General features: G+C 50.2%; 2 protein-coding genes across 8 annotated transcripts in view; both read left to right on the top strand.

Annotated features, from left to right (window-relative positions):
• Positions 1–27,710, top strand: part of BRD8 (bromodomain containing 8) — a 483,292-nt gene that overhangs the window by 139,035 nt on the left and 316,547 nt on the right. The gene's annotated exons all lie outside the window — the stretch shown is intronic.
• LOC147703381 (uncharacterized) lies at positions 13,362–19,986 on the top strand. Its single transcript, XM_086928407.1, has 3 exons — positions 13,362–13,464; positions 15,418–15,794; positions 18,019–19,986. Exons 1-3 carry the CDS (start codon positions 13,362–13,364, stop codon positions 19,606–19,608), a joined length of 2,070 nt encoding a protein of 689 aa, XP_086784533.1. The 3' UTR covers positions 19,609–19,986.

Raw genomic sequence — 27,710 nt, 5'->3', positions numbered from 1 at the left:
AGATCCATCCTCTCGGTCTACAGCCCCGCGACATAGCCAGGCTAAGACCCTTTCGAAGGAGCCATCGGTCGATTCAGCGAAATCGAAACCGAAACAGACGGAGCCAAAATCAAAACCGAAACTGCTCAAAATGGTGGTCGGTTCGACGTCGAAGACCTCCTCGAAGGCTGTCGACGATCCTTAGGCGCCGAAGATACCTGTCGGCGCCAAGGCTGGGACTTCGAAGCAGGGCTCAGCCACCAAGAACGTCGCCTCGACGGCCTCGGCGTCGGTGCCCGCGTCATCGACCAAACGTGGCGAGAAGGAAGGACCTCCGCTAAAAAAGTGTCTGCAGCCACCCCTCTCAGGTCTCAAGACTGGGCTGGCGAAAAGGGTCGAAGCCACGGCCAAGGACGCCCCGACTTCGTCGTCGACGCCCAAGGATGGAGGCGCACCGCGCCGGAAGCTCGATTCGACGCGGTCAAGCGAGCGGCCCACACAGGCGTTGAAGAAAACTGAAACGAGAGCTTCGGGATCGAAGCATGCGGACTCAACGCCGCTTAAGTTTGGCCTTCCGCCCACGGCCCGTCCAAAGCAACTCGAGGTTTCCAAGATGGCGAAGGTGTCCTCCCATGCACAGGTCGTCTATCATGAGCCTTCTTACGACAACCAGGCAAAGCTGTTTATTGACTCGGAGTCGGGCAGCCTTACCGTCCACAAGCGGAAGGTCGCGCCTGAACATCCCTTGGAGGGTTACAGGATTCCCCTTAAAAAGAAGATGGTCTCCACCACCTCTCCGGTTCTTGTTGAACCTCTTCAGGACTACTCGCACCATACTGTTCAATCTCCAACACAAAGTTAGGAGGACATGAATGCGGACTATAGCCAAATGGGCTTCTCTTATTATACTGACACTGATCAAGATGTCTCCAATCAATGGCCAGGAGCAGGAGATCAAGGCGATGACCCTGATGACCCCCATGCCGCTCCAGACTCTCAGTCCTACATTGTGAAACCATCACCAACTGGGGACACTACAGCATTCAATGCATTGCTAGAGCGAGCTGCCCTCAACCATGACGTCGAGATGCATGCTGAGCCAGTGGGGGAGGATTTCTTATTTGATACCTTCTCCACATCTGAACGCACCACCAAAACTCTGCCTATGCTTAAAGGAGTCCTCAAGCATGCCACAGCCATTTTCAAAGAGCCAACGAAAGCCAGGGTTATCAATCCCCGGATCGACAAAAAATATAGACCTGCACCAGTGGACCCAACCTATATCAAAGGCCAGCTTCCATTGGACTCCCTCGTGGTGGCTAATGTGCGCAAAAGGGCAAATTCTCAATCAACTGGTGACGCTCCCCCTCCGGACAAAGAGTCAAAGATCTTTGAAGCGTCTGGGAAGCGTGTGGCAGCGCAAGCCGCTAACATTTGGAGAATAGCCAATACACAGGCCCTGTTGGCTAGGTACGACAGGGCGCACTACGACACCCTAGAACAATTAATGCAGCACATGCCTGACATGTACAGAGAGGCAGCGGAGATGGTTATACAAGAGGGTAAACAAGTCTCCAATGCGTCAATCAAATGCGCACTGGATGCTGCAGACACTGCAGCGAGGGCAGTCAATACTAACGTGATGCTTCGCCGCCATGCATGGCTGCGCATCTCCGGGTTTAAATCCGAGATCCAAACTACTCTTCTCAATCAGTCGGTTAATCCGGACTTCCTGTTTGGACCCGAAGTTGACACTACACTTGAGAAAATGAAGAAAGACACTGAGACATCGAAATCCATGGGGGCTCTCCAGTCACAGCAGTTTCGGGGCGGTTCCTTTCGTCGCTCCGGTAACAGGGGAGCAACAAGGACAGGCTCAACAGCATTCACAGTACGCCAAGGGCAGGCTCAACAGCATTCACAGTACGCCAAGGGCAACACGCAATCTGCCTACACTAAAAACACCAGAGGTGGATACCGTGGGAACAACGCCAAAGGGAGAGGCCGCGGCAATAACAACGCCAGGTCCTCCACTCCCAACAAACAGTGACTTCATGTCACTGCCCCCCGACCATCTAACACCTGTCGGGGGGAGACTCCAGCAGTTCCTGCCACTCTGGGACAACATCACAACAGACAGGTGGGTGAGACAACTTATCTGTTACGGCTATTGTCTAGAACTAACCTCCACCCCCCCAACATCCCCCCAAGAAACCGTCCTATGTCCGCAGAGCTCTCGCTCTTATTGCAGCAAGAAGTACTCTCCATGCTGCAAAAAGGAGCCATAGAACTCGTGCCTGCCGAGGAAAGGGGTGCAGGGGTTTACTCCCTGTACTTCTTGATTCCAAAAAAGGACGGGTCCCTAAGGCCCATTCTAGACCTCAGACCCCTCAACCAATACATCCTTTCGGAGCACTTTCACATGCTAACTTTACAACAAGTCCTGCCGCTGCTCCGTCAGGGCGACTTCCTAGCCACCCTGGACCTCAAGGATGCGTATTTCCACATTCCCATTCACCCAAGTCACAAAAAATATCTCAGGTTCACATTCAACAGTCAGCATTACCAATTCAAAGTTCTGCCGTTCGGGGTCACTACTGCTCCCAGAGTTTTCACCAAGTGCCTAGCAACTGTGGCAGCACACCTTCGCAGAGAAGGTGTTCACGTGTACCCCTACCTGGACGACTGGCTCGTGCAGGCCAAATCTGCCGAGCAGTGCGGACGCGACATGTCGCGAACTATTCATCTCCTTCACAGTCTGTGCTTCTCTCTCAACTACGCAAAGTCTCACCTGCAGCCGTCCCATGTACAACAGTACCTGGGGGCAACCTTAAACACCCAGTTGGCCACGGCGCAGCCCAACACAGCCAGGGTCAACGCCATGCAAACGCTCATCCGGAGGTTCCAACCTCAGCGATCCCTCCCAGCGCAAGTTTTCATGCAACTGATCGGCATGATGGCATCCTGCATATTCATTGTCCCGCACGCGAGGCTGCACATGCGACCCCTTCAAGAATGCTTAGCCCGTCAGTGGAACCAGGCTCATGGCCATCTAAAGGACCTAGTGTTGGTGACCGGTCGTGCTTACAGCTCTCTGGATTGGTGGGACCCACAAAACCTTTGCAGGGGCCGACCGTTCCAAGAGCCTGTCCCACAGATAGTGCTAACGACGGACGCATCTCTCCAGGGTTGGGGAGCGCATGTCCTCCACCACACGGTGCAGGGTCTATGGACAGCACAACAGCAACGGATGCATATCAATGTGTTGGAACTCATGGCAATCTTCATGGCACTGAAGGCGTTCAAGCTGCACCTGTGCAACAAGGTCGTGTTAGTCCGGACGGACAACATGACCGCGATGTATTACATCCAAAAGCAGGGAGGCACGCACTCCCCGCAGCTGTCTCACCTAGCCCAGAGCATGTGGAAGTGGGCCATTCAAAGGAACATCTTCCTCATGGCGGAGCATCTCCCGGGTGTCGACAACCAAATGGCGGACCTGCTCAGCAGGCACAGTCATCAGATGCACGAGTGGGAGATCCACCCGTCGGTTCTCCATCCGTACTTCCAACAATGGGGTCATCCAGACATCGACCTCTTCGCCACAAGCGAGAACGCAAAATGCCCAAACTTCGCCGCCAGGTTCCCACACCCGCAGTCTCAGGGCAATGAGATATGGATGAACTGTCAAACAAAAAGGTTTCTGTTTCCAGATACCCAAGAGCCTTGCTCAAAGAAGTACAGTCAGCACACACTGGGGTTGACCGTGAGACATATGTTAATGTGTGTAAAAAGGGAGAATTGCTCCCTTTTTAGGTGTTCCCTCACTCACCGGGGTTGCCCCACGGTGACATGCTTCATCATTGGGGCCATCCCAGTCCTCTACGGGCTGGGGCGTGCTACGACTTGCGAAGTTACGTAGTAGCACTTTTAAGGACTATGTGTGGTGCATGTGTGATTGTGGGGAGTGGACTATGTGATGTAAGTTAAAAATACCTGCCCAGTAGGTTTTCAATAAACTTTATTCTGGCCTCTAGGTGGTAATATTAAAAACGGGGTGGGGAGATAGGCTATCCTAAACTTAATGTGTTCAGATGTACCTATCAACTCCTATAGTCGACATGTTTCGTGCATACCCCAAGCACTTCTTCGGGACTACACAGGGACCAGCCCTGTGTTCGCCACTCCTTAACTCTTCAATGAGAATTTATCAAAATTAATTTTCAATTGCAGCAAACTATGTTAAGTGCATGCAAACAATACCTACGTATTTTGTTTCCAAAAACCACGTGGTTCCTGAAAGATAAAAAACAACTTAAACGGTCACGGGGTGAATACCCCCATATCTTATCACACATAGTTTGCAGGCAGAAAATGTGGTGATTTTCTGTGATCTAGAAACGGACATATTGACCGTGGTTGTTGTCATGCACAAAAACGTGATTTATTTCGTGCATTGTAACGTGATATAAAACACACCTCTCTCAGTGACACACCCAAGCATTCATCAGTCACACTCACTCATACATACTTTTCAAGAGACCTAACTGGGCCCTCCTTTCCACTATTGCCAGCGAATTGTATCACCTAGTGAGAAACGAGGAAATAACCAATAGGGGGTATTTGTTTAATATGATATACCAATCATCCAAGTAAAAGGAAAGATATGAAATAGCAAATCCTTTTTCCCCATCGTTTTGCGTGCTTAAAAGTGATGTATACACTCGAAAAATGACCCGTACAACTTGTTGTCTGGTAATACGTAATATATCTCATGCAACATCCTAAATTATTTTTTAAGCAAAATTATGTTTGTATAGCCCCAATTTTCAAACTTTTCCTTTTAAAAAATCGTAAACGGTACCCTAAGATGGCCGCCGCAAGGCCTGCAGGTGGATAGGGAAGGCATGTTACGCTCTAGTTTACGTAAGGGCGTCTCCGCGTGAAGTGTAAACAAACCGCGAACGGCACTCCTTTAAATACAACACCGTAACCCCCAGTCCGATAACATCCGGACCGGAGGGACACAAGTAGGTGCCTAAATACGGGAGGTATCCGGTGCACAAGTAAGTAAGGACGGGGCAATGGGGCCCGAGAAAGGATGTGTTTAATATCGCCATCCGGCGCGTACTTTTGGTTATTTACAAACCTCGTTTTCTCTTCCATCAGAGTTGCTAGGATATCGATACCCCTCCGACTCCATGGGGCCCAGTTAGGTCTCTTGAAAAGTATGTATGAGTGAGTGTGACTGATGAATGCTTGGGTGTGTCACTGAGAGAGGTGTGTTTTATATCACGTTACAATGCACGAAATAAATCACGTTTTTGTGCATGAAAACAACCACGGTCAATATGTCCGTTTCTAGATCACAGAAAATCACCACATTTTCTGCCTGCAAACTATGTGTGATAAGATATGGGGGTATTCACCCCGTGACCTTTTAAGTTGTTTTTTATCTTTCAGGAACCACGTGTTTTTTGGAAACAAAATACGTAGGTATTGTTTGCATGCACTTAACATAGTTTGCTGCAATTGAAAATTAATTTTGATAAATTCTCATTGAAGAGTTAAGGAGTGGCGAACACAGGGCTGGTCCCTGTGTAGTCCCGAAGAAGTGCTTGGGGTATGCACGAAACATGTCGACTATAGGAGTTGATAGGTACATCTGAACACATTAAGTTTAGGATCTCCCCACCCCGTTTTTAATATTACCACCTAGAGGCCAGAATAAAGTTTATTGAAAACCTACTGGGCAGGTATTTTTAACTTACATCACATAGTCCACTCCCCACAATCACACATGCACCACACATAGTCCTTAAAAGTGCTCCTACGTAACTTCGCAAGTCGTAGCACGCCCCAGCCTGTAGAGGACTGGGATGGCCCCAATGATGAAGCATGTCACCGTGGGGCAACCCCGGTGAGTGAGGGGACACCTAAAAAGGGAGCAATTCTCCCTTTTTACACACATTAACATATGTCTCACGGTCAACCCCAGTGTGTGCTGACTGTACTTCTTTGAGCAAGGCTCTTGGGTATCTGGAAACAGAAACCTTTTTGTTTGACTTAAATTTTGGAGGACGAGCCTAGCTGACAATCCTCTAACTCCCTTTCTATATGTTGATATGGATGAACTGGTCAGACAGATTTGCGTATGCTTTTCCGCCAGCCCCCCTCATACCTCTGGTGGCGCGCATACTGCGATAACACTCCATGACACTCATCCTAGTTGCTCCAACGTGGGCACGGCAGGCTTGGTACACCACATTCCTGGAACTTTCAGTGGTGCCACACCAACGGCTGCGCCTCACTCCCAGCCTCCTCACTCAGAGCCATGGCGACATTCAGCACCCAGATCCCCAACAGTTAAACCTTGCGATTTGGCTCCTAAGGTCATAGAGTTTGGATACCTGAAATTGCCTCCAGAGTGCATGCACATCATCAAAGAGGCAAGACGACCGACTACCAGGGCCTGCTATGCAGCCAAATGGAAGCGGTTTGTTATTTACTGCTCCAACAATAACATTGATCCGTTGGACGCATCTACGCAAAACATCATCTGTTACTTATTGCATCTGTACCAATGCAACCTGACGTACAGTTCCATCAGGATCCATGTGGCGGCCATAGCCGCTTACCTCCAAAACAGGCAGCACCTTTCCGTTTTCAAGGTACCGGCCATTAAAGCCTTCTTAGAAGGACTTAAGAGAGTAATCCCTCCCAGACACCCCCCTTCACCAGTCTGGAACTTGAATATCGTTCTCACTAGACTCATGGGGCCGCCCTTTGAGCCGCTCCATTCCTGTGAAATACAGTTCCTCACCTGGAAGGTGGCCTTCCTAATAGCTATTACATCGCTGCGGAGGGTCAGTGAACTGCAAGCTCTCACAATTCAGGAACCCTACCTGCAAATTCATGCGAATAGAGTGGTGCTTCGCACCAACCCTAAATTCATGCCAAAGGTGGTTTCGCAGTTCCACCTTAACCAAAATATAGAACTGCCAGTTTTCTTTCCTAACCCAGATTCGGTGGCATATAGAGCACTGCACACCTTGGATGTCAAAAGAGCTCTCCTGTATTACATCGACAGGACAAAAGACTTTCGAAAGACTAAACAACTGTTCGTTGCATTCTCTCCACAACATAAAGGCAACCCTATCTCCAAGTCAGGTATAGCCAGGTGGATTGTTAAATGTATCCAAATCTGTTATCAAAAAGCTAAGCGCACACTAACAGTTCACCCTAGAGCGCATTCCACACGCAAGTTAGGGGCTTCCATGGCTTTCCTGGGTAATATTCCTCTAGAGGACATATGTAGAGCAGCCACATGGACCACCATACATACATTTACCAAACACTACTGCGTAGTTGTACACTCCAAACAGCAAGCTGCTGTAGGTCAGGCTGTTCTCAGAACTCTCTTTCAGACTGCTGCAGCTGGCACGGGCACCCGCCAGTAAGGAGGGGACTGCTATTCATTCTATGCACAGATATGAATTCAGCAGCCCTCATGCCTCGAACGGAATATGCTACTTACCAGTATGCATCTGTTCTTGGCATGAAGGGCTGCTGACATTCATATCGCCCACCCTCCTCCCCGGTGCCTGTCGCAGCTGCAGCTCTCAGAAGCATTTTCAGGCATGGTCATCACTTTCAGTATTACACTCCATCTCTGCCACAATGGCGAAAAACAATCTGGGGATGGAGAGGATGCCCATGCGCACTGTAGTCCAGGGGAGGAGCAACCTATCTCGTGATACTTCAAAGACTCTTCCCGGACAACAATGTGCAATCATCCGGACCCAACACTAGGTGGCTATCTATGCACAGATATGAATGTCAGCGGCCCTTCATGCCAAGAACAGATGCATACTGGTAAGTAGCATATTCCTTTCTATACTTCCAAGATGGCGGACGCATTGCATCCAGATGTCCCCATGATGCTTGCCTTCTGATTTTGGCTTTGCCAATGCTTGCACCGCAATTCTACAAGGATTGAGAAAGTGAATACTGGCAACAAACATGCCTTGGCAAAGAAGACCGATTGGCTTTACCTATACTTGTTTTTGATACAAATCTGTAGAGGTGAAGGCAGCAAAAAGAGTGCACACTGGGGTGAAATTAGGGAAATTTTGTAAATCAATATTGTAACCCTCTACTCTCTGTGGTCCCACCGCCCCTGGGCCACTTATATCCAAACTACAATGTACGCAAAAGGAGCGTGCTGTTAATAGATGCTTTAACAGCTCAATGCTGTCCTGTTTCAATTTCACATACAAATTACGTTTTCAGGGAGTCTCGTAGTGTATTCTCAATTCTTTGTTTATTCCGTAGTCCATTAATTCAGCCAGCAAAAATCAATAAATACAATTGTTGGAAAACGAGGCAGCATCTGTGAGGCCTGCACAAATAACATGACACATTTGTCCTTCACTGGGAACCAAACACCCTAGGACTCTCAGAGGGTAGCATTGCAGAGCAGTCTGAGGCTTACTCAAGGGAGGTGGTGTGGGCTAGTAATCGCCATTTGCAGGTGAGCAAAAATAACACTCAATAATTGATTGTCCAGTCTGTACTTTGCTTTAAAAAAGTAAGACTGCATTTATTAAACACACACACCACTCAGTACTATACATTAATTTACAAATATATATAAGCTGATGGAATTACTTTGTGACATTGCATAACATCTCCACTCCTCCCGCAGGGGGTGGGGTCTAGTACCACCACTCCCATGTATGCACATCATCTTGCCCCCAATGCAGTGAATTGGTCTTAACCTGGAGCGAGGGCCCTGCGCACCATCCCAGTGGCGACCCCCCCCATTACCTCAACAAGCATTAAACAGGCTACACCTGTCTTGGTGACACATGACCCTGACTGAGCATCTCCTACTGACCATACAGTATGCACCTCTACATCTTAAGGGCTAATAGTCTGGGGTCTTCCCCTAAGCGCAGCAGCAAGAATACATGTGTTCGAGGCATGTGGGCTGCTGAACTCATATCTGTGCATAGATCGCCACCTAGTGTTGGGTCCGGATTATTGCACATTGTTGTCCTGGAAGAGTCTTCGAAGTATCACGAGATAGGTGGCTCCACCCCTGGACAACAGTGCGCATGGGCATCGACTCCATCCTCAGATTGTTTTTTTCCGCCATTGGGTTCGGATGTTTATTTGTTAACTCAAGTTCGGAATCGATAAAAAACTTTACATTTGGCCAAAAGGCCTTTAGTTATCGTCGGTATTGTCTTTGCGATCGGTGCCCAGTACTTGTTCCAGCTCTATCCTCGAGCCGGACGTCTAGAAGAGCCGCGTGGCTTTTCAGCACCAAGGCCCGGTCGACGCCAGAGGCCTTATCGACGATCCATCATGGAACGGAGCCCGTTCAAGAGATGTCCCGTTTGCAACTCCAAGTATCCTCACATCGATGTCAACCCGGTGTGCAACAAGTACCTGTCTCCGGATCACGATGAAGCCAGCTGTATGGCTTGTTCTCGGTTCCGCTCCAAGAAGACGATTCGCCTTCGACGCGCAGCGCGGAAGGAGGCCCAGCAGACGGCACCTGACTCGGTGAACATCTTCGATGCCGAGGAAGATGAGGGAGTCGAGCAGGAATTTCAAGAGAACCTGTCTGATCCTGCATCGGAGATCGACTCCAGTTACGACGCAGATGTGGAAATGGTCGATAATGAAGAAGTCGTCGACGAGGTAGGAGACGACGATGAGGCCTTCGGGGCCGTGGAAGATAGCTCGAGCGAGGAGCTAGGCCCAACCGTTGGTACAGGGGCTGAGACAAAAATACTCGATAAGGCTCAGGTCGAGGGATCGCCACATGGCCTTACCCGAGATCAAACGCTTGGTTCTACAGCCTCGCCTCAAGGCCCGGCTACGGACATTTCCAACGAGCTGTCGGTTGACCGATCGAACTCGAAACCAAAAGCATTGGTGTCTACACAACCGAAAGCATTGGAAACAAAATCGAAACCGAAAGTGTGTATTACTTTGGTCGGATCGAAGGCTTCTGAACCATCGGCACCGACGAAACAGAAGAGTGTTATCGACCCTGGGAGGTCGCTAAATTGTGTCGAGCCGAAGGCCGGTGCGCCGAATAAAATGGTCAAGGACGTCGACGCGAAGAAGTTGGCACCAAAGGCCGTAGACACTAACAAGGGACTCGAAACTCACAACGTTATCGATCCTAAACGTCGACTCGACAAGGCTAAGGGCAGTAAAGACCTCGAGTCCAAGACTAGCAGTGGCTCTAAAGACCCCGTCGAGTCAACACAGCCATCCGCCTCTTTTTCTAAGCAGGTGTCGGACTCGCTGCAACGCATTAAAGAGAAGGCTGTTGCTGTCGGGCCGAAGGCCACTCCACCCCCGAAGCCAGTCAGTAAACCTCCGACGTCGTCGGCACCGATTCAGTTCACACTGCCGCCGAAAGTGGTACCTAAGGCGTTCGCCCCTAAGACGGGCGTCGAAGCGGCCAAAAAGGTGTCCATGGGGCCGAAGCCTACAACTACAGAAGGGGCCACCAAGCATCGACAGCCTCCGCAGGAAGATCAGTCGAGGCAATTCATCGATGCCGAGACGGGTAGACTTTCCATTTTCAAGCGAAAGATCGCCCCAGAACAGCCTATGGAGTCATATAAAATTCCATTGAAGAAAAAGAGGGATTCTGCTACGTCACGTCTTCTTTTTGAACCTATACAATCACATGGACAAGACACTGCTCCTATTTCACCCACATACTCAGATGTGGATGTAGGGGATGGTGACAATGAGGATTACAGTTATCCTGTAGACACTGATCCAGAAGATCACACTGAACCCTGGACAGACGCTGTTGACCCAGGGGATTCACAAACTGCCCCGGACAGTCATGTCTATGCTGTTAAAACGTCACCTACAGAAGACACAGCTTAGTTTAATGCACTTATTGAGAGGGCAGCAAAAAATCATGATGTCCAGCTCCATGCTGACCCTATTGAAGAAGACTTTTTGTTTGACACCTTCTCAACCTTAGAGAGAACAGTCAAAACTCTACCCATGCTTAAAGGTGCCCTAAAACACGCTGGAGACATCTTTAAGGAGACCACAAGGGCAAGGGTAATAAACCCCAGAATTGAGAAAAAACACAAACCAGCACCTGTGGACCCTAGGTATATCAAGGGACAGTTGCCGTTGGACTCTCTGGTTGTTTCCAATGCCCGCAAAAGAGCGAACTCGCAAACAACCGGTGATGCTCCTCCCCCTGACAAGGAATCTAAAGTGCTAGAAGCATCAGGGAAAAGGGTGGCAGCTCAAGCGGCCAATATCTGGCGAATCTCCAACACACAGGCACTCTTAGCCAGATATGACAGGGCTCATTATGATACACTCGAGACCCTGTTGCAACACTTGCCAGATGAGTATAAGGAGGCAGGAGAGATGCTTATACAAGAAGGTAAACTTATATCAAACGCGTCTCTTAAGTGTGCGCTGGACGCAGCAGACACTGCAGCCAGGGCGATTAATACAAGTGTGAATTTACGAAGACATGCCTGGCTGAGAATCTCCGGCTTCAAGCCCGAGATACAAACCACCATACTCAATCAGCCGGTTAACCCTGATCACTTATTTGGCCCAGAGGTGGACACCACCTTAGAAACAAGGGATTGTACAGGCAACAAACAAGTGTGAAAGGGGCTGCAATGATGTACACTGGTGAAAGGGAGTGCTGCAGACAATAGCAAGGTGTCACAGAGGAACAGCAGACAGTAGGTAGGTGTGAGATAGCTGGGCTGTGAAACTAACTCAAAGGTGGGAAAGGGTTCTTCACAGGCAAGAGACAGGTGTCAAAGGGTGTAAAATACTTTTGCACAGAGCAGGCTGTGAGAGATGGGGGAAAGCAAGTCACAATGCACTTTATTTCCAAAAGGCTTGTGTTATCTGCAGAAATTGGTCAGCACCAAAGGAGCTCAACATGAGGCCAAGTGAAGGCACCCAAGGGGTGCAGCAGTAGATTAACCACCCAAGAGGGGGATTTAGAAAGTACATTAAGAGCACAACACAAAGCCTTGTCCGTGCCAGAAAGTAAGGGGTATAACTAAATGCATATGTACCACTAACGTCAATTTCTGTGACTTAATGTGCAGTTTTGCAGCGTGAATCTTTCTGGATTCACTATGCTGTGCATATTCCGCGGTCTTGTGGTTGGGTCCGGATTCGTAGTCTTTTCTTTGTTTTTTTTTTTTTTTTGTAGCCCTTGTGGGCGTCGGCGTCACACCTCCTCAGGTGCATTTCCGGTGACGTCGGCATGCTTCCTGCGGAAGCTCCCACTCTTGGGCGCCATCTTCAGATTCTTTTTTCCGCGGTCGGGTCTGGATCGTTCCCGTTGGGCTCCAGACATTTTTGGAGAAAGTACTGAAAAGAGTGGAAGTTGGAGGAGATATTGGAAGAAGAAGACTAAGAAGACTTCACAAAACATTGACGAAGAGGAAAGAAGGTGAAAACCTCGAGAACTTCGACGATCGTCGACGTCCACGCGCTCAGGAAGGCCTGAACGCACGAGGATGGACAACACGCCGTTCAAGTTCTGCCCGAACTGCAGACACAAGTACGCACAGAAGGACCAGCACCCGGTTTGCAACCTCTGCCTACCGGTAGAACACAGAAGCGAGGACTGCAAAGCCTGCGCCGTCTTCGCCCAGAAGACCCTCCGAGTGAGGAAGAGACAGAGGGTAGCACACGCCGCCCTCGGAGGAAAATCCCCGACGCCATCGCTGTACGAGCTGGGGATGTCCTCAGAGGAGGAGGACAACGCTGCCGCCGAAGACGACGGCTACACGGTCGTAGAGACCGATTACAAGAAGACACCTGATAAGGTAGGAGACTCGACGTCCCACAAAAACACGTGAGACTCTGAGTCTCGAAAGCACGAGGCCAAGAGCCCGAAGGCGCCGACGCAGCGACAGCTGCCGTCCGCGACCACGAGCAGGCCCAGCGGATCCTCGGAGAAGGAGTCCCTGGCGCCAAAGGCTGTTGACCAGCAGAAAACGTCGAAGATCGTCGCCGAAAGGGACCGATCGACGTCGAGGGAGAAAGACCCTAAAGCCTCGGCAACGCCCAAGGACCCGAAAGCCAGTTCGACGTCCAAGCCGTCGACGCCGAAAATCTCGACGCCGAAGAGAGGAGCCGAACGTTCCGAAGCCGAAAACGCGGCCGAGGTGGAAAGGAAAAGACGTTGGCTGGAAGCCGAGATGGCAAGCCTCTTGCAGGGGAGAAAGGAGGTCGCCGCAGAGATGAGTGCCTTTACGATTCCACACAAGACCAAGCACGCAGTGCTAGATCTGGTCGAGGAGGAAGAGGAACATGTCGACGACCATGTGCCTAGCGACGAGATGGTCGACGACCGGGAAGCTGAAGAAAATCCCTACGAGGATTACAGCTACGAGGACGAAGAGGGCAGTAAAGTGGACGCCGAGTCGGTCACCTCTGACCCGCGTGAGGAGGATTACCTAGACGTCGACACCGAGAGCCCGGAGGAGGCGGTCGACTCATACCCCTCGAGACCCTCGCCGCCGGACGACATCGGGGCATACAACTCGGCGATACAATCTGCCGCGACTGCATTCAAGTTAAAGCTCGACGAAGAAAAGCAGAAAGCAGACTTCCTGCTAGAGACATTGCTTCCAACACAAACAAGAAGCCAGTTCCTCCCAATGCTCGAGAGCGTCTTGGCGCAGGGAAAGGAAGCGTTCAAAGAGCCCGCAACATGCAAGGCGGTAACTCCCAGAACAGAGAAAAAATACAAACACTCCTCGAAGGACCCGGCCTACATTCGAGGCGATGTCTCCGCTGACTCCATTATCACGGCCACAGCTAGGAAGAGGGTGAGCGTATCTACTACCTCGGGCCCACCGCCGGATAAGGAGAGCAAGAGGATGGATCTGGTGGGGAGAAGGATCGAGCGAAATGCCGCGACCCACTGGCGCATGGCTAATTCCAACGCCCTGTTAAACAGGCACATGTACCAGATCATGGAGGGGCTGGGGCACTTGGTGAAGGACCTACCCCAGGATACCAGGCAGAAGGCCGAAAAATTGATCGAAGAAGGGAAGAACGCAGCAAATTCTTGCCTTAAGACGGCCCTGGACGGAGCAGACACCGCCAGCAGGCTAATGATGATGGGTGTCACGGAAAGGAGACACGCCTGGCTCAGGATCTCAGAGTTCAAACCCGAGGTACAACACAGTATCCTGAACACACCGTTCAACGGCAAAACACTTTTCGGAGCAACGGTTGACGACAAACTATGCCAACTCAAAAAAGATAACGAGACTGCAAGATCCATGGGGGCATTGCAGTTCAGAGGCAACAGAAGAGGCACCCCGGCACGGAGGCCCGGCGGGAGAGGTGGAAACCAGCCAGGTACATCGCACCAGGCCTTCCAGCAGACGCACCAGGCAGACTCGCAGGCTCAGCAAGGTCACCAGAAGCAGTCCTGGCAATACCAACCAAGGGGTCAGTCCTTTCGAGGGAGAAATGGACGTGGCCAGAATAGAAGAGGGGGGCAGCAGCCCACCTCGAAGTGACTTCACACTCCCCCGGGTGCCCGACCACAGAAAAGATCCCAGGGGGCACCACGTACGAAGGGGTCAGGACAATCTAATGACCTACAACCACATGACACCAGTGGGAGGAAGATTAAAGTTCTATCTCCAGGAATGGAGAGAAATAACATCAGACAAATGGATCCTAAACATCATTCAATTCGGATACTGCTTAGAGTTGGAGAGAAAACCAACGAACAGAAAACCAAGGGGGAAGCCACCAGCAAAAGAACAGCTGGCGAGGCTTCAGGAAGAGGTGCAAGAACTTCTACAAAAAAAGGCCATAGAAAGAGTTCCCTTCAGGGAAAGGAACAAGGGAATATACTCAACGTACTTCCTAGTACCAAAGGTCGACGACAAAATGAGACCCATCCTAGACCTGAGGTTCCTCAACAAATTCATAAGAACACAAAAGTTCAAAATGACCTCCTTGCAGGAGGTGCTGCCGCAGTTGCAGGTCGGAGACTTCATGGTCACAATAGACCTCAAGGACGCCTACTTACACCGACCGATGAACGAGAAGCACAAGCATATGCTCAGGTTCGCAATCGGAGGAGGCCACTACCAGTTCACAACGCTGGCCTTCGGACTGAAATCAGCACCGAGGGTATTCACGAAGTGCCTCGCGTCAGTCGCAGCGCACTTACGAAGACAGGGGATAGACGTATACCCTTACCTCGACGACTGGCCGGTGAAAGCAAACTCGTACCAGAAGTGCAAGCAGCATGCACATACAGTGACGAGCACACTCATAAACTTGGGGTTCTCCGTCCATTGGAAGAAATCATCAATGGAGCCGGAGCAAGTGAAGATCTTCCTGGGGGCAGAGATCAACACCTTACAGGGCAAAGTGTTCCCCAGCTAGAAGAGAGCAAGGGCACTGGTCAAGGAAACTCGCCTATACCGGAAGGGGCAAGCTCGGACAGTGAGGACTGCGAGCAAGATCATGGGGATGATGGCATCATGCATCCACCTAGTGCCGAATGTGCGGCTCCACATGAGACCCATGCAAGAATGGCTGCAGGAACAATGGTCACAGGCTTCGGGCAGTTGGGAGGATCTTGTGGTGGTGAAGCACGCAGTGCAGAAGGAGATGGCATGGTGGACCCTGGAGAACTTAACAAGGGGACAGCCTCTTACACTCCCAACTCCGACAGTGACCATCACCACGGACGCATCCCTGAGGGGATGGGGCGCTCACATGGAGGAACTCAAGGTTATGTTATGTTATGTTAAATTTAGCTTATAAAGCGCACGTACGCCCGTAGGCTTCATGGCGCTGTAGGAAGTTTTCAGAACATAACACAACAACAGAAGGACCGCTTAGAACGTCTAAGGATAGGCTTCTCTAAAAAGCCAGGTCTTAAAGGCTAGTCTAAAGGCTAGAATATCCTCGTGTGACCTTAAAGAAGCTGGCAAGGAGTTCCAAAGGGATGCAGCAAGAAAATGAAAGGAGCTGCCGCCCTGACGTTGTTTCCTAACAACCGGCACTGTGAGCAAGTTTTTGTGACCAGAACGAAGGTTGCGGGAGGGGGTGTATCTGGCAAGCAAGTTGATGATAAATTTGGGGCCTTTGCTTTGTAATGCCCTAAAGATAATGCAGCCGGTTTTAAAAGCCACCCTCTGGGCTACCGGCAGCCAATGCAGGTCTGCCAGGCCTGGCCTGATGGACTGCCATTTAGGAAGCCCACAGATCAGCCTGGCCGCCTGATTTTGAACCAGCTGCAGCCTCTTGAGCTGCCCGGCTGGAAGGCCCAAATATAAACTATTTGAGTAGTCCAGCCTAGACAGCACAAGGGCGATGGTCACCTGTATCAGGGCAGAATGGGTTAGGAAATGGGCAATCTTTCTGATCTTGCGCAGCTGAAAGAAGCATGCGGAAACAACTGACCCTACCTGACTTTTCAAGGAGAGGTCTTCACCGAAGGTGACTCCAAGGCTCTTAACCGTGCGGGATTTGGAGGGGGGATTACCCATCTCCGGAGGCCAGAATTGAGGTCCCCAGCTGAGTTCGCTCTTCCCAGGCAAGATCAGTTCAGTCTTGCCTGGGTTGAGTTTTAGGTGGTTAAGGCCCATCCATCTCTGGATATGACCCATGACCTCCCTAAACTCGGTGACAGCATCCAGCGACCCCAGGGGGAAAACCAATTGCAGATCATCTGCGTAATTAAAGATCCACACTTTGAATTTCCTCAAGGAGTACAAAAGGGGACGCAGGTATAAATTAAATAAAAGGGGAGACAGGGATGAGCCTTGAGGGACACCGCAATCGTTCTTGATTCTGGGGGCTGTGAAGGTGCCCAGTCTCACTGCTTGAGTCCGGTCGGACAAGAATGATTCCACCCAGCTCAGGGCAGTACCTCTAAGGCCTGCCTGCTCGACACGGCCGACCAAAATAGTGTGGTCGACCGTGTCGAATGCAGCAGACAGGTCAAGAAGCACCAGTGCCTGGTGGACATCCCTGTCCGCGTTGCACCGAAGTGTATTCTGGACTGAAAGGGTTACCGTCTCGGTCGAATGGCCTGGACGGAACCCAGCTTGATTTGGCTCCAGAAATCCAGTGGTTTCCACAAAGTTGGAAAGGCAATTGGAGACGTGAGCCTCCAATATCTTGGATAGGAACGGCAACAGGGATATAGGACGATAGTTTGATGAGTCCTGAGGGTCCATACCTGGTTTCTTAATTAGAGGGATTAGCAAAGCGTGTTTAAAGCCAGTGGGTACCCTGCCCTGGGTCAGTGATTTATTTAGTAGGGGTAGAATACCCTGAGGGATAGTCCGACCGATCTCCGAGAAGATGTGGGGGGGGCAGATGTCGTTAGGGGATCCGGACTTTACCCTCGTCAAAAGTGAGGAAAAGGTTTTATCATCAATGGCCGGGAAGGTGTCTAATACAGAGGGATTGTAAAAAACGTCATCCAGAGGAAGTGACGTTGGGGAATTAGCAATGCTCGATTTGATAGTGACAATTTTTTCTCTGAAAAAATTATTCAGGGAATCACATAGCTTCTGCGTAGGAGCTATTGAAGGGGCTGTCCTATCGTTATCGCAGAGTTCATTAACTATATAAAAAATATCTTTGGACTTGTTGGATGACGATAAAATTTTTGTGGAGAAGTAATTAAGTTTGTGTTGTTTTAAAATTTTTTGATAACTTTTCCTCGTGACGCAGAAGATTTCCCTATCCTGTGAAGAGTAGGTGGCTCTCCACTGTCTTTCTTTCTGACGTACCCCTAATTTAAGTGCTCTAAGTTCTTGAGTGAACCATTTGTGGGCATCATTGCCCCCTGATGTTAGGTAAGTATACAGAGGGGGCGAACAGATCTGCTGCGTGGAGAAGCCAGGAGGACAGTGCCCTCTCATCAACCTCCAGATCTTCGTCTAATGGGGGAAGGGTGTTGTTCAGCGTGTCCATGAACCCAGAGCGGTCCATGGATTTGGTGAGGGGTCTTTGGACGCCAGCAGATGCGACAAAGCACATCAATTACCTAGAACTGAAGACAATCTTCCTTGCACTGAAAGCCTTCCAGACAAGACTGTACAGGCAGAGGGTTTTGCTACAGACAGACAACACCACGGCGATGTTCTACATCAACAAACAGGGTGGAACACAGTCAACAACGCTTTCGACGCTGGCGCAGGAGATATGGAGGTGGGCCATCCCTCTCCAGATAGACCTGCTGGCCATACACCTACCAGGGAAGGAGAACATTCAGGCAGACTGGCTGAGCAGACAGACCTCGGCATCCCACGAGTGGGAGCTCAATGCTCAGGAGACAAGGAGGCTGTTCAGCAGGTGGGGAACACCATCAGTGGACCTGTTTGCAACACGCCAGAATGCGAAATGCCGAAACTTCGCATCCAGACAACACGAAGAAGGGTCCCTTGGGAATGCCCTATGGATAGATTGGTCCGGGAAATTTGCATACGCTTTCCCCCCGATACCACTGATACACAGAGTACTGAGCAAGTGCAGGGAGAGCACCATGACCCTGATACTGGTCGCGCCGCAGTGGGCGAGGCAGACATGGTACTCGCAGATCATGGAGATGGCGCAGTGTGCGCCCCACAGATTCAGCAGGAGAAAGGACCTGCTCTCCATGCAGAACGGAGAGGTGCTGCACCCAGAACCAGAGAGCATGAGCCTAGTAGCATGGCTCCTGAGGACATCGAATTCGCACATTTGAAACTGCCAGAGAGCACCCTCAGGGTCCTTCGGGAGGCACGAAGGCCCAGCACAAGAAAGTGCTATGTCGCAAAGAGGAAAAGGTTCACGATGTGGTGCAGGAGGGAGAGACTTCACAATAAAATGAAGAAAGACTCCACGGTACTGAAGTACCTGACACACTTACTGGACAAAAAACTCAGCTCGTCCTCCTTGAGAGTTCACCTGGCGGCTATAGTGGCATACACAAGGGGTGAGATGGGCAGAAGCTTCTTCACATCACAAGTTGTACAGAGGTTCCTGGAAGGAGCAAAAAGGATTGCACCACCCAAGCGGGTGCCACCACCGGCATGGAACTTAAACGTGGTCCTGACGGAACTCATGAAGGAGCCCTTCGAGCCGCTTCACAAGGCCTCTTTGAAGATGCTAACTTTGAAAACTGCTTTCCTGGTTGCAATTACGTCCTTACGCAGAGTGAGCGAGCTGCAAGCGCTAACGCTACAGGAGCCCTACTTACAAATACACAATGACAGGGTGGTGATGAGGACCGACCCACACTTCATGCCGAAGGTGGTGTCCAAGTTCCACATGAACCAGTCCATACAGATACCGAGTTTTTTCCAAAAACCAACCACTAGCGCAGAGCGAGCTCTGCATACCCTGGACGCCAGAAGGGCGGTCATGCATTACATCGAAAGGACAAAAGGACACAGGAAAACGAAACAGTTCTTTGTGTCGTTCGCCAACAGTTACATGGGCAAAGCAGTCACTAAGACCACTATTGCACGATGGATCGCGCAAACAATCCAACTCTGCCACAAAAGGGGCAGGAGAAGAACTGGCAGAGGGGGCACGCGCCCACTCCAGTAGGAAAAAGGGGGCTACAATAGCCTTCCTGGCCAATACACCCATACAAGACATATGCCTGGCGGCAACATGGGCTTCGGTGCACACATTCACGAAGCACTATTGCGTGGATGTTCAGATGAACAAGGAAGCACAAGTCGGACAAAGGGTGCTCCAGCATATATTCAGAAACCAGAGCTCATCTTCCACCCAGCCACCACGGAAATGAGAAACCGCTACGAAATCTATGCACAGCATAGTGAATCCAGAAAGATTCACGCTGCAAAACGAATAGTTTCTTACCTGTCGGTGTAGTTTTGCAGCTTGAAGATCTTTCTGGATTCACTAGCGAACCCACCCACCTCAGCCAGAAAGATGAGGCTGGAGAGAGAAGAGGTGGTCAAAAAACAAAAAAACAAAAAAAAAAAGGGAGATAGGAGGAGAAGAAGTAACAGAATATAAGGACAAGTGGTAAAGAAATTATCACCTGAATAGAACATTGCCATTGCTTCGGAAAAGAAGGAAATACGGAAAAAAGAATCCGAAGATGGCGCCCAAGAGTGGGAGCTTCCGCAGGAAGCATGCCGACGTCACCGGAAATGCACCCGAGGAGGTGTGACGCCGACGCCCACAAGGGCTACAAAAAAACAAAAAAAAACAAAGAAAAGACTACGAATCCTGACCCAACCACAAGACCGCGGAATATGCACAGCATAGTGAATCCAGAAAGATCTTCAAGCTGCAAAACTACACCGACAGGTAAGAAACTATTCGTTTTCATGCCACAAAAACTATAACTGAGCCCTTTTTTTTTTTACTCTTTGTTGAACATTTTCTGGACTTTGGGTGAAAAAAAACCAGTATTATAATGGACAATGCATCGCTTCCAGTTCACACTGGTCATTGTATAATTATGTAAGGCAGGGTGCCTATTTTGGAGGCGAACGTAGCAGACAATCTGTAACAAAACTATTTTAAAAAAAAAGAAATTTCACATGTATTTCTTGCCGCTGAGGTATAAAGATGCTTGAAGAACAAGTATTGACAAAACCAACAGAGATGGCCTTTGGGACTCATTGATTTTGCCACTGGTTTTTAGCAATGATCTGCAGCATCTCCGGAGCATCACAAGGTGGGGGGCAGCAAGATTGAGGTCACGCGTAAAGAGGAGAATCACAAAGGATGCACATGGATGGAAGCATCACAAAGGGAATTGGGTAGGGTGATACAACATGTAGTGTGCAGGTGGAATGAAGAATCGCAAAGGATGAGGGTGGGGAAACAACACAGGGTGCGGGTGGCAGAAAGTAACATGGAGGCCGGGGTTAGGGGGAAGCAACAGGCGAAAGAACGTCATGGAGCGGGTGGGGAGGAGCACATGGATTATAAAGCAACTCTTGGGGGAGACGTACAGGAGTGCAGCATAACATGGACAGGCAGGGGAGAAGCGCACAGGTGACAGAGAAAGGAACACACCACAAAGGGAATTGGGTAGGGTGATACAACATGTAGTGTGCAGGTGGAATGAAGAATCGCAAAGGATGAGGGTGGGGAAACAACACAGAGGGTGCGGGAGGCAGAAAGTAACATGGAGGTCGGGGTTAGGTGGAAGCAACAGGCGAAAGAACGTCATGGAGCGGGTGGGGAGGAGCACATGGATTAGAAAGCAACTCTTGGGGGAGACGTACAGGAGGGCAGCATAACATGGACAGGCAGGGGAGAAGCGCACAGGTGACGGGAAACTACGTCCTCCCGGCCCCGCCCACAACTAGGCGGCGGGCCGGACATCTTCTTCCGGTGTTTCCTCCGGGCTGCGGCAGAAATCAAAGTGTGACTGTGAATGTGTGTTACCATCGCCCCCCTCTCTCCGGGAACCTCTTGCATCTCGCACTGCCATCCTCCCGGTCAGTCCCACGGCCTCCCTTGTCTTAGTCCCGGAACTGGAGACTTAGTGGCTGCGCACACTGTAAACAAGCATTTACAAGTGGTGCGGGAACGGGCACACGGAGAGCGGAAGGGGGGGGCAGGGGCGGGAACGGGCACACGGAGAGCAGGAGGGGGGGTCGGGAACGGGATAAAAACAAAAGTATTAAAAAATGCTGCTTACCTGATCAGCGGCCTCAGTGCACAGCCCACCCCTGCAAAAGACACGGTGGAAATGAAGAAAACATGGCGAGACCAAAAAAAAAAAATTGCATATGCCCACCGCCGCAATGACGATTGGAAAGGGGTGGAGAGGGAAGAAATTGCGGGAACGCCCATGAATCTGGTCCGGCCATGACGGACAGATCTCTGTTCCAATGGCTAGCCTCCATTTATGGAGCTAGCCAATGGAACAGAGGGCGGATTCCCGAGCCACTCTACTGTAAACATAAGGTTTTCACCTGCGCATAAAAGCTGCGCAGTGCACAGCTTTCGCTTAGGCAAAACCTAAAAATTAAAAAGGACACAGAGACTGCAAAGTCTATGGGGGCTCTACAGTCGCAGCAGTTCAGGGGTGGTTCCTTTCGTCGCTCCAACAATAGAGGAGCTTCCAGAGGCCAGCTGTCCCAGCAGACACAATACAGTTAGGGAGGCACGCAGACAACTAACAACAAGAACAATAGGGGTGGCTACCGTGGAAACAGCACCAAGGGCAGAGGTTGTGGAAACAACAGCTCCCGATCCTCCGCCACTAACAAACAGTGACGTCTTGTCACTGCCCCCGACCATACCACACCGGTCGGGGGAGACTACAACAGTTCCTGCCGGTCTGGAAATCCATCACTACAGACAGGTGGGTGAGGCAGCTTATCCAGTACGGTTATTGTCTGGAGTTAACATCCTCTCCACCCAACATACCCCCAAGACACCATCCTATGTCCGCAGAGCATTTACAATTATTGCAGCAGAAGGTAGTCAGCATGCTGCAAAAAGGAGCCATAGAGCTCGTGCCTGTGGAACAAAAAGGTACAGGGGTGTACTCGCTGTACTTCTTGATCCCAAAAAAGGACAGGTCCCTCAGGCCCATACTGGACCTCAGGCCCCTAAACCAGTACATTCTATCAGAACACTTTCACATGCTCACATTACAGCAGGTTCTACCGTTACTCAGTCAGGGAGATTTCCTCGCAACACTAGATCTCAAAGACGCATATTTCCATATACCGCTACACCCGTCACACAGGAAATGTCTCAGATTTACCATTCAGGATCAGCATTATCAGTTCAATGTCCTAACTTTCGGAGTGACGACAGCACCCAGGGTGTTTACCAAGTGCTTGGCGACAGTGGCTGCACACCTACGGAGACAGAACGTTCACGTCTACCCTTATCTGGACGACTGGCTTATCCAGGCGAAGTCAGCCCAGCAATGTGCCGGCCACATGTCCCACACCATTCACCTTCTTCACGATCTGGGGTTTTCACTGAATTATCCAAAGTCCCACCTTCAGCCCGCCCACGTACGGCAGTACTTGGGCGCAACAATAAACACTCTGGCAGCCAAAGCACAGCCAAATTCAGGGAGGACCAACAGCATGCAATTGCTGATACGGAAATTCAAACCGCAACACTCGCTTTCTAGCACGAGTGTTCATGCAGTTGATAGGCATGATGGTCTCCTGCATCTTCATAGTCCCGCACGCGAGACTACACATGCGTCCGCTTCAGGAGTGCTTAGCACGTCAGTGGAATCAGGCTCACGGACAATTGAAAGACCTAGTGTTGGTGATCGGTCGCGCATACAACTCTCTGCATTGGTGGAATCCACAAAACCTTTGCAGGGGCCAACCGTTCCAGGAGCCTGTGCCACAGATTATACTGACAACGGACGCATCTCTCCAGGGATGGGGAGCTCATGTACTCCACTACACAGTGCAGGGACTATGGACAGCACAGCAGAAAAAGATGCACATCAACCTTCTGGAACTGATGGCTATCTTCATAGCAATGAAAGCATTCAAGGTACATTTGTGCAACAATGTTGTGTTGATCCGGACGGACAACATGACGACCATGTACTACATACAGAAGCAGGGAGGTACACACTCTCCACAGTTATTTCATCTGGCTCAGAGCATGTGGAGCATGTGGAAGTGGGCCATTCAGAGAAACATCTTCCTCATGGCAGAACACCTCCCAGGCAAGAACAATCAGATGGCGGACCTGCTCAGTAGGCACAGCCACCAGATGCACGAGTAGGAGATACATCCATCAGTACTCCACCCGTACTTCCAGCAGTGGGGCCATCCAGAGATAGACCTCTTCGCCACAAGGGAAAATGCAAAATACCAAAGCTTTGCCGCCAGGTTCCCACACCCACAGTCTCAGGGAAATGCAATATGGATGAACTGGTCAGTCATATTTGCGTACGCTTTTCCCCCAGCACCACTAATACCGCTGGTGGCACGCAAGCTGAAGCAACACTCGATGACTCTCATCCTTGTTGCTCCAACGTGGGCACGCCAACCATGGTACGCCACGTTTCTAGAACTCTCCGTGGTACCGCATCAAAGGCTGCACCTCACGCCCAGGCTTTTGACGCAGAGCCATGGCGACATTCAGCATCCAGATCCGCAACAGCTCAACCTGGCGATCTGGCTCCTGAGGTCTTTGAATTTGGCTACCTCAACCTGCCTCCTGACTGTATGGAGATCATAAGGGAGGCAAGAAAGCCCACCACTAGAGCATGTTATGCGGCAAAATGGAAGCGGTTTGTCATTTATTGTACCAACAACAACATTAATCCGCTAGATGCATCTACTCACAACATCATCTGTTATCTGTTACATCTATACAAATGCAATCTGGCCTATGCTTCCATTCGTATAAATTTATCCGCAATAGCAGCTTATCTCCAAAACAGACAGTATCTCTCACTTTTCAGAGTGCCTGCCATCAAAGCTTTTCCGGAGGGACTCAAACAAGTTATTCCTCCCCGACACCCACCAGCACCTGTATGGAACCTGAATGTGGTCCTCACCAGACTGATGGGTCCACCTTTTGAGCCTCTACACTCATGCGAGATACAATTCTTGACATGGAAAGTGGCTTTCCTAATCGCAATCACATCGCTACGACGAGTTAGTGAACTTCAGGCACTAACTATCCAGGAGCCATTCATACAGATTCACTCCAACAGGGTGGTACTACGCACTAACCCAAAGTTTATGCCTAAGGTGGTTTCACAGTTACATATCAATCAAACTATAGAACTGCCAGTGTTCTTCCAGAATCCTGATTCAGTGGCAGAAAGAATGCTCCACACACTAGATGTCAAAAGAGCTCTAATGTACTACATAGATAGGACAAAAGATGTATTTATTTATTTATTTACTTGTTAAGCGCGACTGCCACCCAAAGGGTATCCTGGCGCTGAGACTGCGTCTATCCTGCTGGCATACTACCATTACATTGCTCTGGGGAACAAAAAGGTCTTGAGGTCCTTTTTAAAAGGGATGAAATCTTGTCTACACCTCAGCGCCAGCGGGAGGGTGTTCCAGAGAGTGGCAGCCGTGAAACTAAAAGCACGGCCACCCATCCTCACTCTATTGATCCTGGGGACCGTCACCAGAAACGCAGAGGAGGATCTTAGGGGTCTGGCAGCGCAGCACCAGGAAAAAAGGTTTTGGAGCGGTATCGGCCCCTGTCCGTGCAAGGCCTTAAAGACGAGACAGAGCGCCTTGAAGGAAATTCTCTCTTGGATGTGTAACCAATGGAGGTCTGCTAATGCGCCAGAGGAAGAGGCAGATCGAGGACGGGATAGAGCCAATTTAGCCGCCATATTTTGGATCCTCTGAAGCTTTAGAATCAAAGTTTTTGGGGCTCCCAGAAGTAGTGCATTGCAGTAGTCTAATCGACTAAGAATAGAACTGCGCACTACCTCTGCCCTTGCCTCCTTGGGAAGAAGCGGTAAGATCTTACGTAGGGCACGAAGTAAGCCCATACAGCCCGCTATAGTTCTGTTCACAGAGGCATCAAGCTGCAGATTGGATTCAAACAGAACTCCCAAATTACGGGCCGACTCAGCAGCCTCTACTGTACCTGGAATAGATGTAGGCCAAAAATAGTCCGGAAGCGGGCGAGGGGTACGGTCTAGGGAGCAATGGAGAACCTCCGTTTTGGATCCATTAAATTGAAGCGAGTTGGCTCGCAGCCACTCTGCTGTAGCCGCCATGCAGCAGTGGAAGGTGTCTCTCGATATTGCCCTGGTACCCTCAAATGAAAAAATCAATCGAGTGTCATCGGCATAATTGATGACAGATATGCCGAATGACTTTATCAGGGCGACCAGAGGTCGCAAGTACAGATTAAACAGGATCGGGATGATCGCCGACCCATGGGGGACACCCTGATCCACTTGCTGCATGGCAGAGCGAAAAGGTGGTAGTGCCACTGCCTGCTGTCTGTCACTGAGATAAGATGTTATCCATCTCAAGGCCAGGCCAGTTACTCCTGTACTCCGGAGACGGTCCAGTAGTACTGCATGGTCCACCGTGTCGAACGCGGCCGACATGTCAAGCAGCACTAAGAATGCTGACTTGCCCATGTCGACACGCGCTCGTAGATCGTCCAACACGGTGACCAAAGCAGCCTCCGTGCCGTGAGCCGGCCTGAAGCCGAACTGTGATGTATCCAGGCAGGAGTTCTTTTCCAGAAAGCTGGTTAGTGTTTTCGTGACCCACTTCTCCACAACCTTTATTATAAAAGGCAGAAGCGAAATAGGCCTGTAATTGGCCGGGCTTGAAGGGTCCAAGGAGGCCTTCTTCAGCAATGGTGTAACAATTGCCCTCTTCCAGCTATCTGGAACTACTGCTGTACTCAGTGACTGGCAGCAAATGGCGTGGAGCGGTGGAAACAGCTCAGTTTGAAATGCCTTCCAGATCTTATGGGGCATTGGATCAAGTGGTGATCCCGAAGACACACCATTCGCCAGAAGGCAGAATTCCTCCAGAGAAGGACCAGGAAAGCAGGACAGCTGGGTCTCCGCGGGAGGAGGTTCTGCGAGGGGGGGCAAAGAAGATGTAGGCTGGCCGGAGATCTGAAGTCCGCTCAGAATTTTCTTAATCTTCTCCTCAAACGCAGAGGCCACCGCGTCGCACAATTTCTGGGAGACCGGGATAGCCGGAGCAGTACAAGGCGGGTTGGCTAGATTGTCAACCACTTTAAACAATGCCTGCGATTTGTTAGGGGCCTTGGCCAACATGTCTGCCAAAAATTGAGCCTTGGCCTTCTTCAGCTGAATCTTGTATTCCTGCAAGGTCGCTTTATATGCTACCTTATCTGCCTCCCTATAGTCTCTCCTCCAAAGTCGTTCCGCCTGTTTGCAGCAGAGTTTGTGCTGTCCAAGATCATCAGTGAACCAGGCATTAGTTCTTCTGGGTCTGTCCCTCACTTTCCTTAAAGGGGCCAATTCGTCCAGAGATGTCACAATCTGCTGGCAAAAGACCTGATAACTTTTATCCACACTATCCTTCACCGTAAATGGTCTGGGCAGCAGGGTAGGTCTGGTTGGATGTTTCAGAAGACGAGACCATTGCCTACTGATCTTAGTGGCACCTGGATCACCTATCCTTAGTGAACCAGGCAAAGAGATAGACAGTGGGACTAGTGCATGATCAGTCCAGCATTGATCCACGACCTCTCCCACTACAACTAGATCTTTGTCGGCAAATACAAGGTCTAAAGTATGCCCTTTGACGTGAGTAGGTGCTGAAACCAACTGTGCAAGTTGTATATTGCTACATGCTTGGCAAAGTTCTCTATATGCCAGATCTTGAGGGCCAGAAGGCCAAAGGTTAACATCACCCAACACTAATAATCTAGTATGGGAGTTTGAGAGGTCGTAGATAAGATCAATCAATGGCTGAATGGCCGTGGTGGTTGAGGCGGGAGGCCTACAACATAAAAGTCCTGTTACCAAAGTACCGCTCTGGGCCGTGATTGAGAAGCCCATGGTCTCAAATCCTGATACATCCTTCACCTCCAACTGAATGAAGGAGATTGAATCTCTAAATATATAGCCTATACCGCCCCCCTACCAGTTGTTCGAGGGGAGTGTTTTATAAGATAACCCGGAGGGCAGGCCCACCCAAGTTCCACTGCGCAGTCTGACTTAGTCCAAGTTTCAGTTACGAAGAGGACAT

This window comes from Lissotriton vulgaris, chromosome 7 (assembly GCF_964263255.1).
Source record: "Lissotriton vulgaris chromosome 7, aLisVul1.2, whole genome shotgun sequence".
Lineage (NCBI taxonomy): Eukaryota > Metazoa > Chordata > Amphibia > Caudata > Salamandridae > Lissotriton > Lissotriton vulgaris.
The sequence above is the reverse complement of the archived record's forward strand: the minus strand, read 5'-3'. Positions and strand labels throughout refer to the sequence as shown.

Coding starts and splice junctions, on each gene's coding strand:
- LOC147703381 (XM_086928407.1), top strand. CDS start 13,362: ATGGTCGACGACCGGGAAGCTGAAGAAAATCCCTACGAGGATTACAGC. Junction 13,465..15,417: donor GTCGGTCACCTCTGACCCGC/GTGAGGAGGATT, acceptor AACACCTTACAG/GGCAAAGTGTTCCCCAGCTA. Junction 15,795..18,018: donor ATGGAGGAACTCAAGGTTAT/GTTATGTTATGT, acceptor GGATTTGGTGAG/GGGTCTTTGGACGCCAGCAG.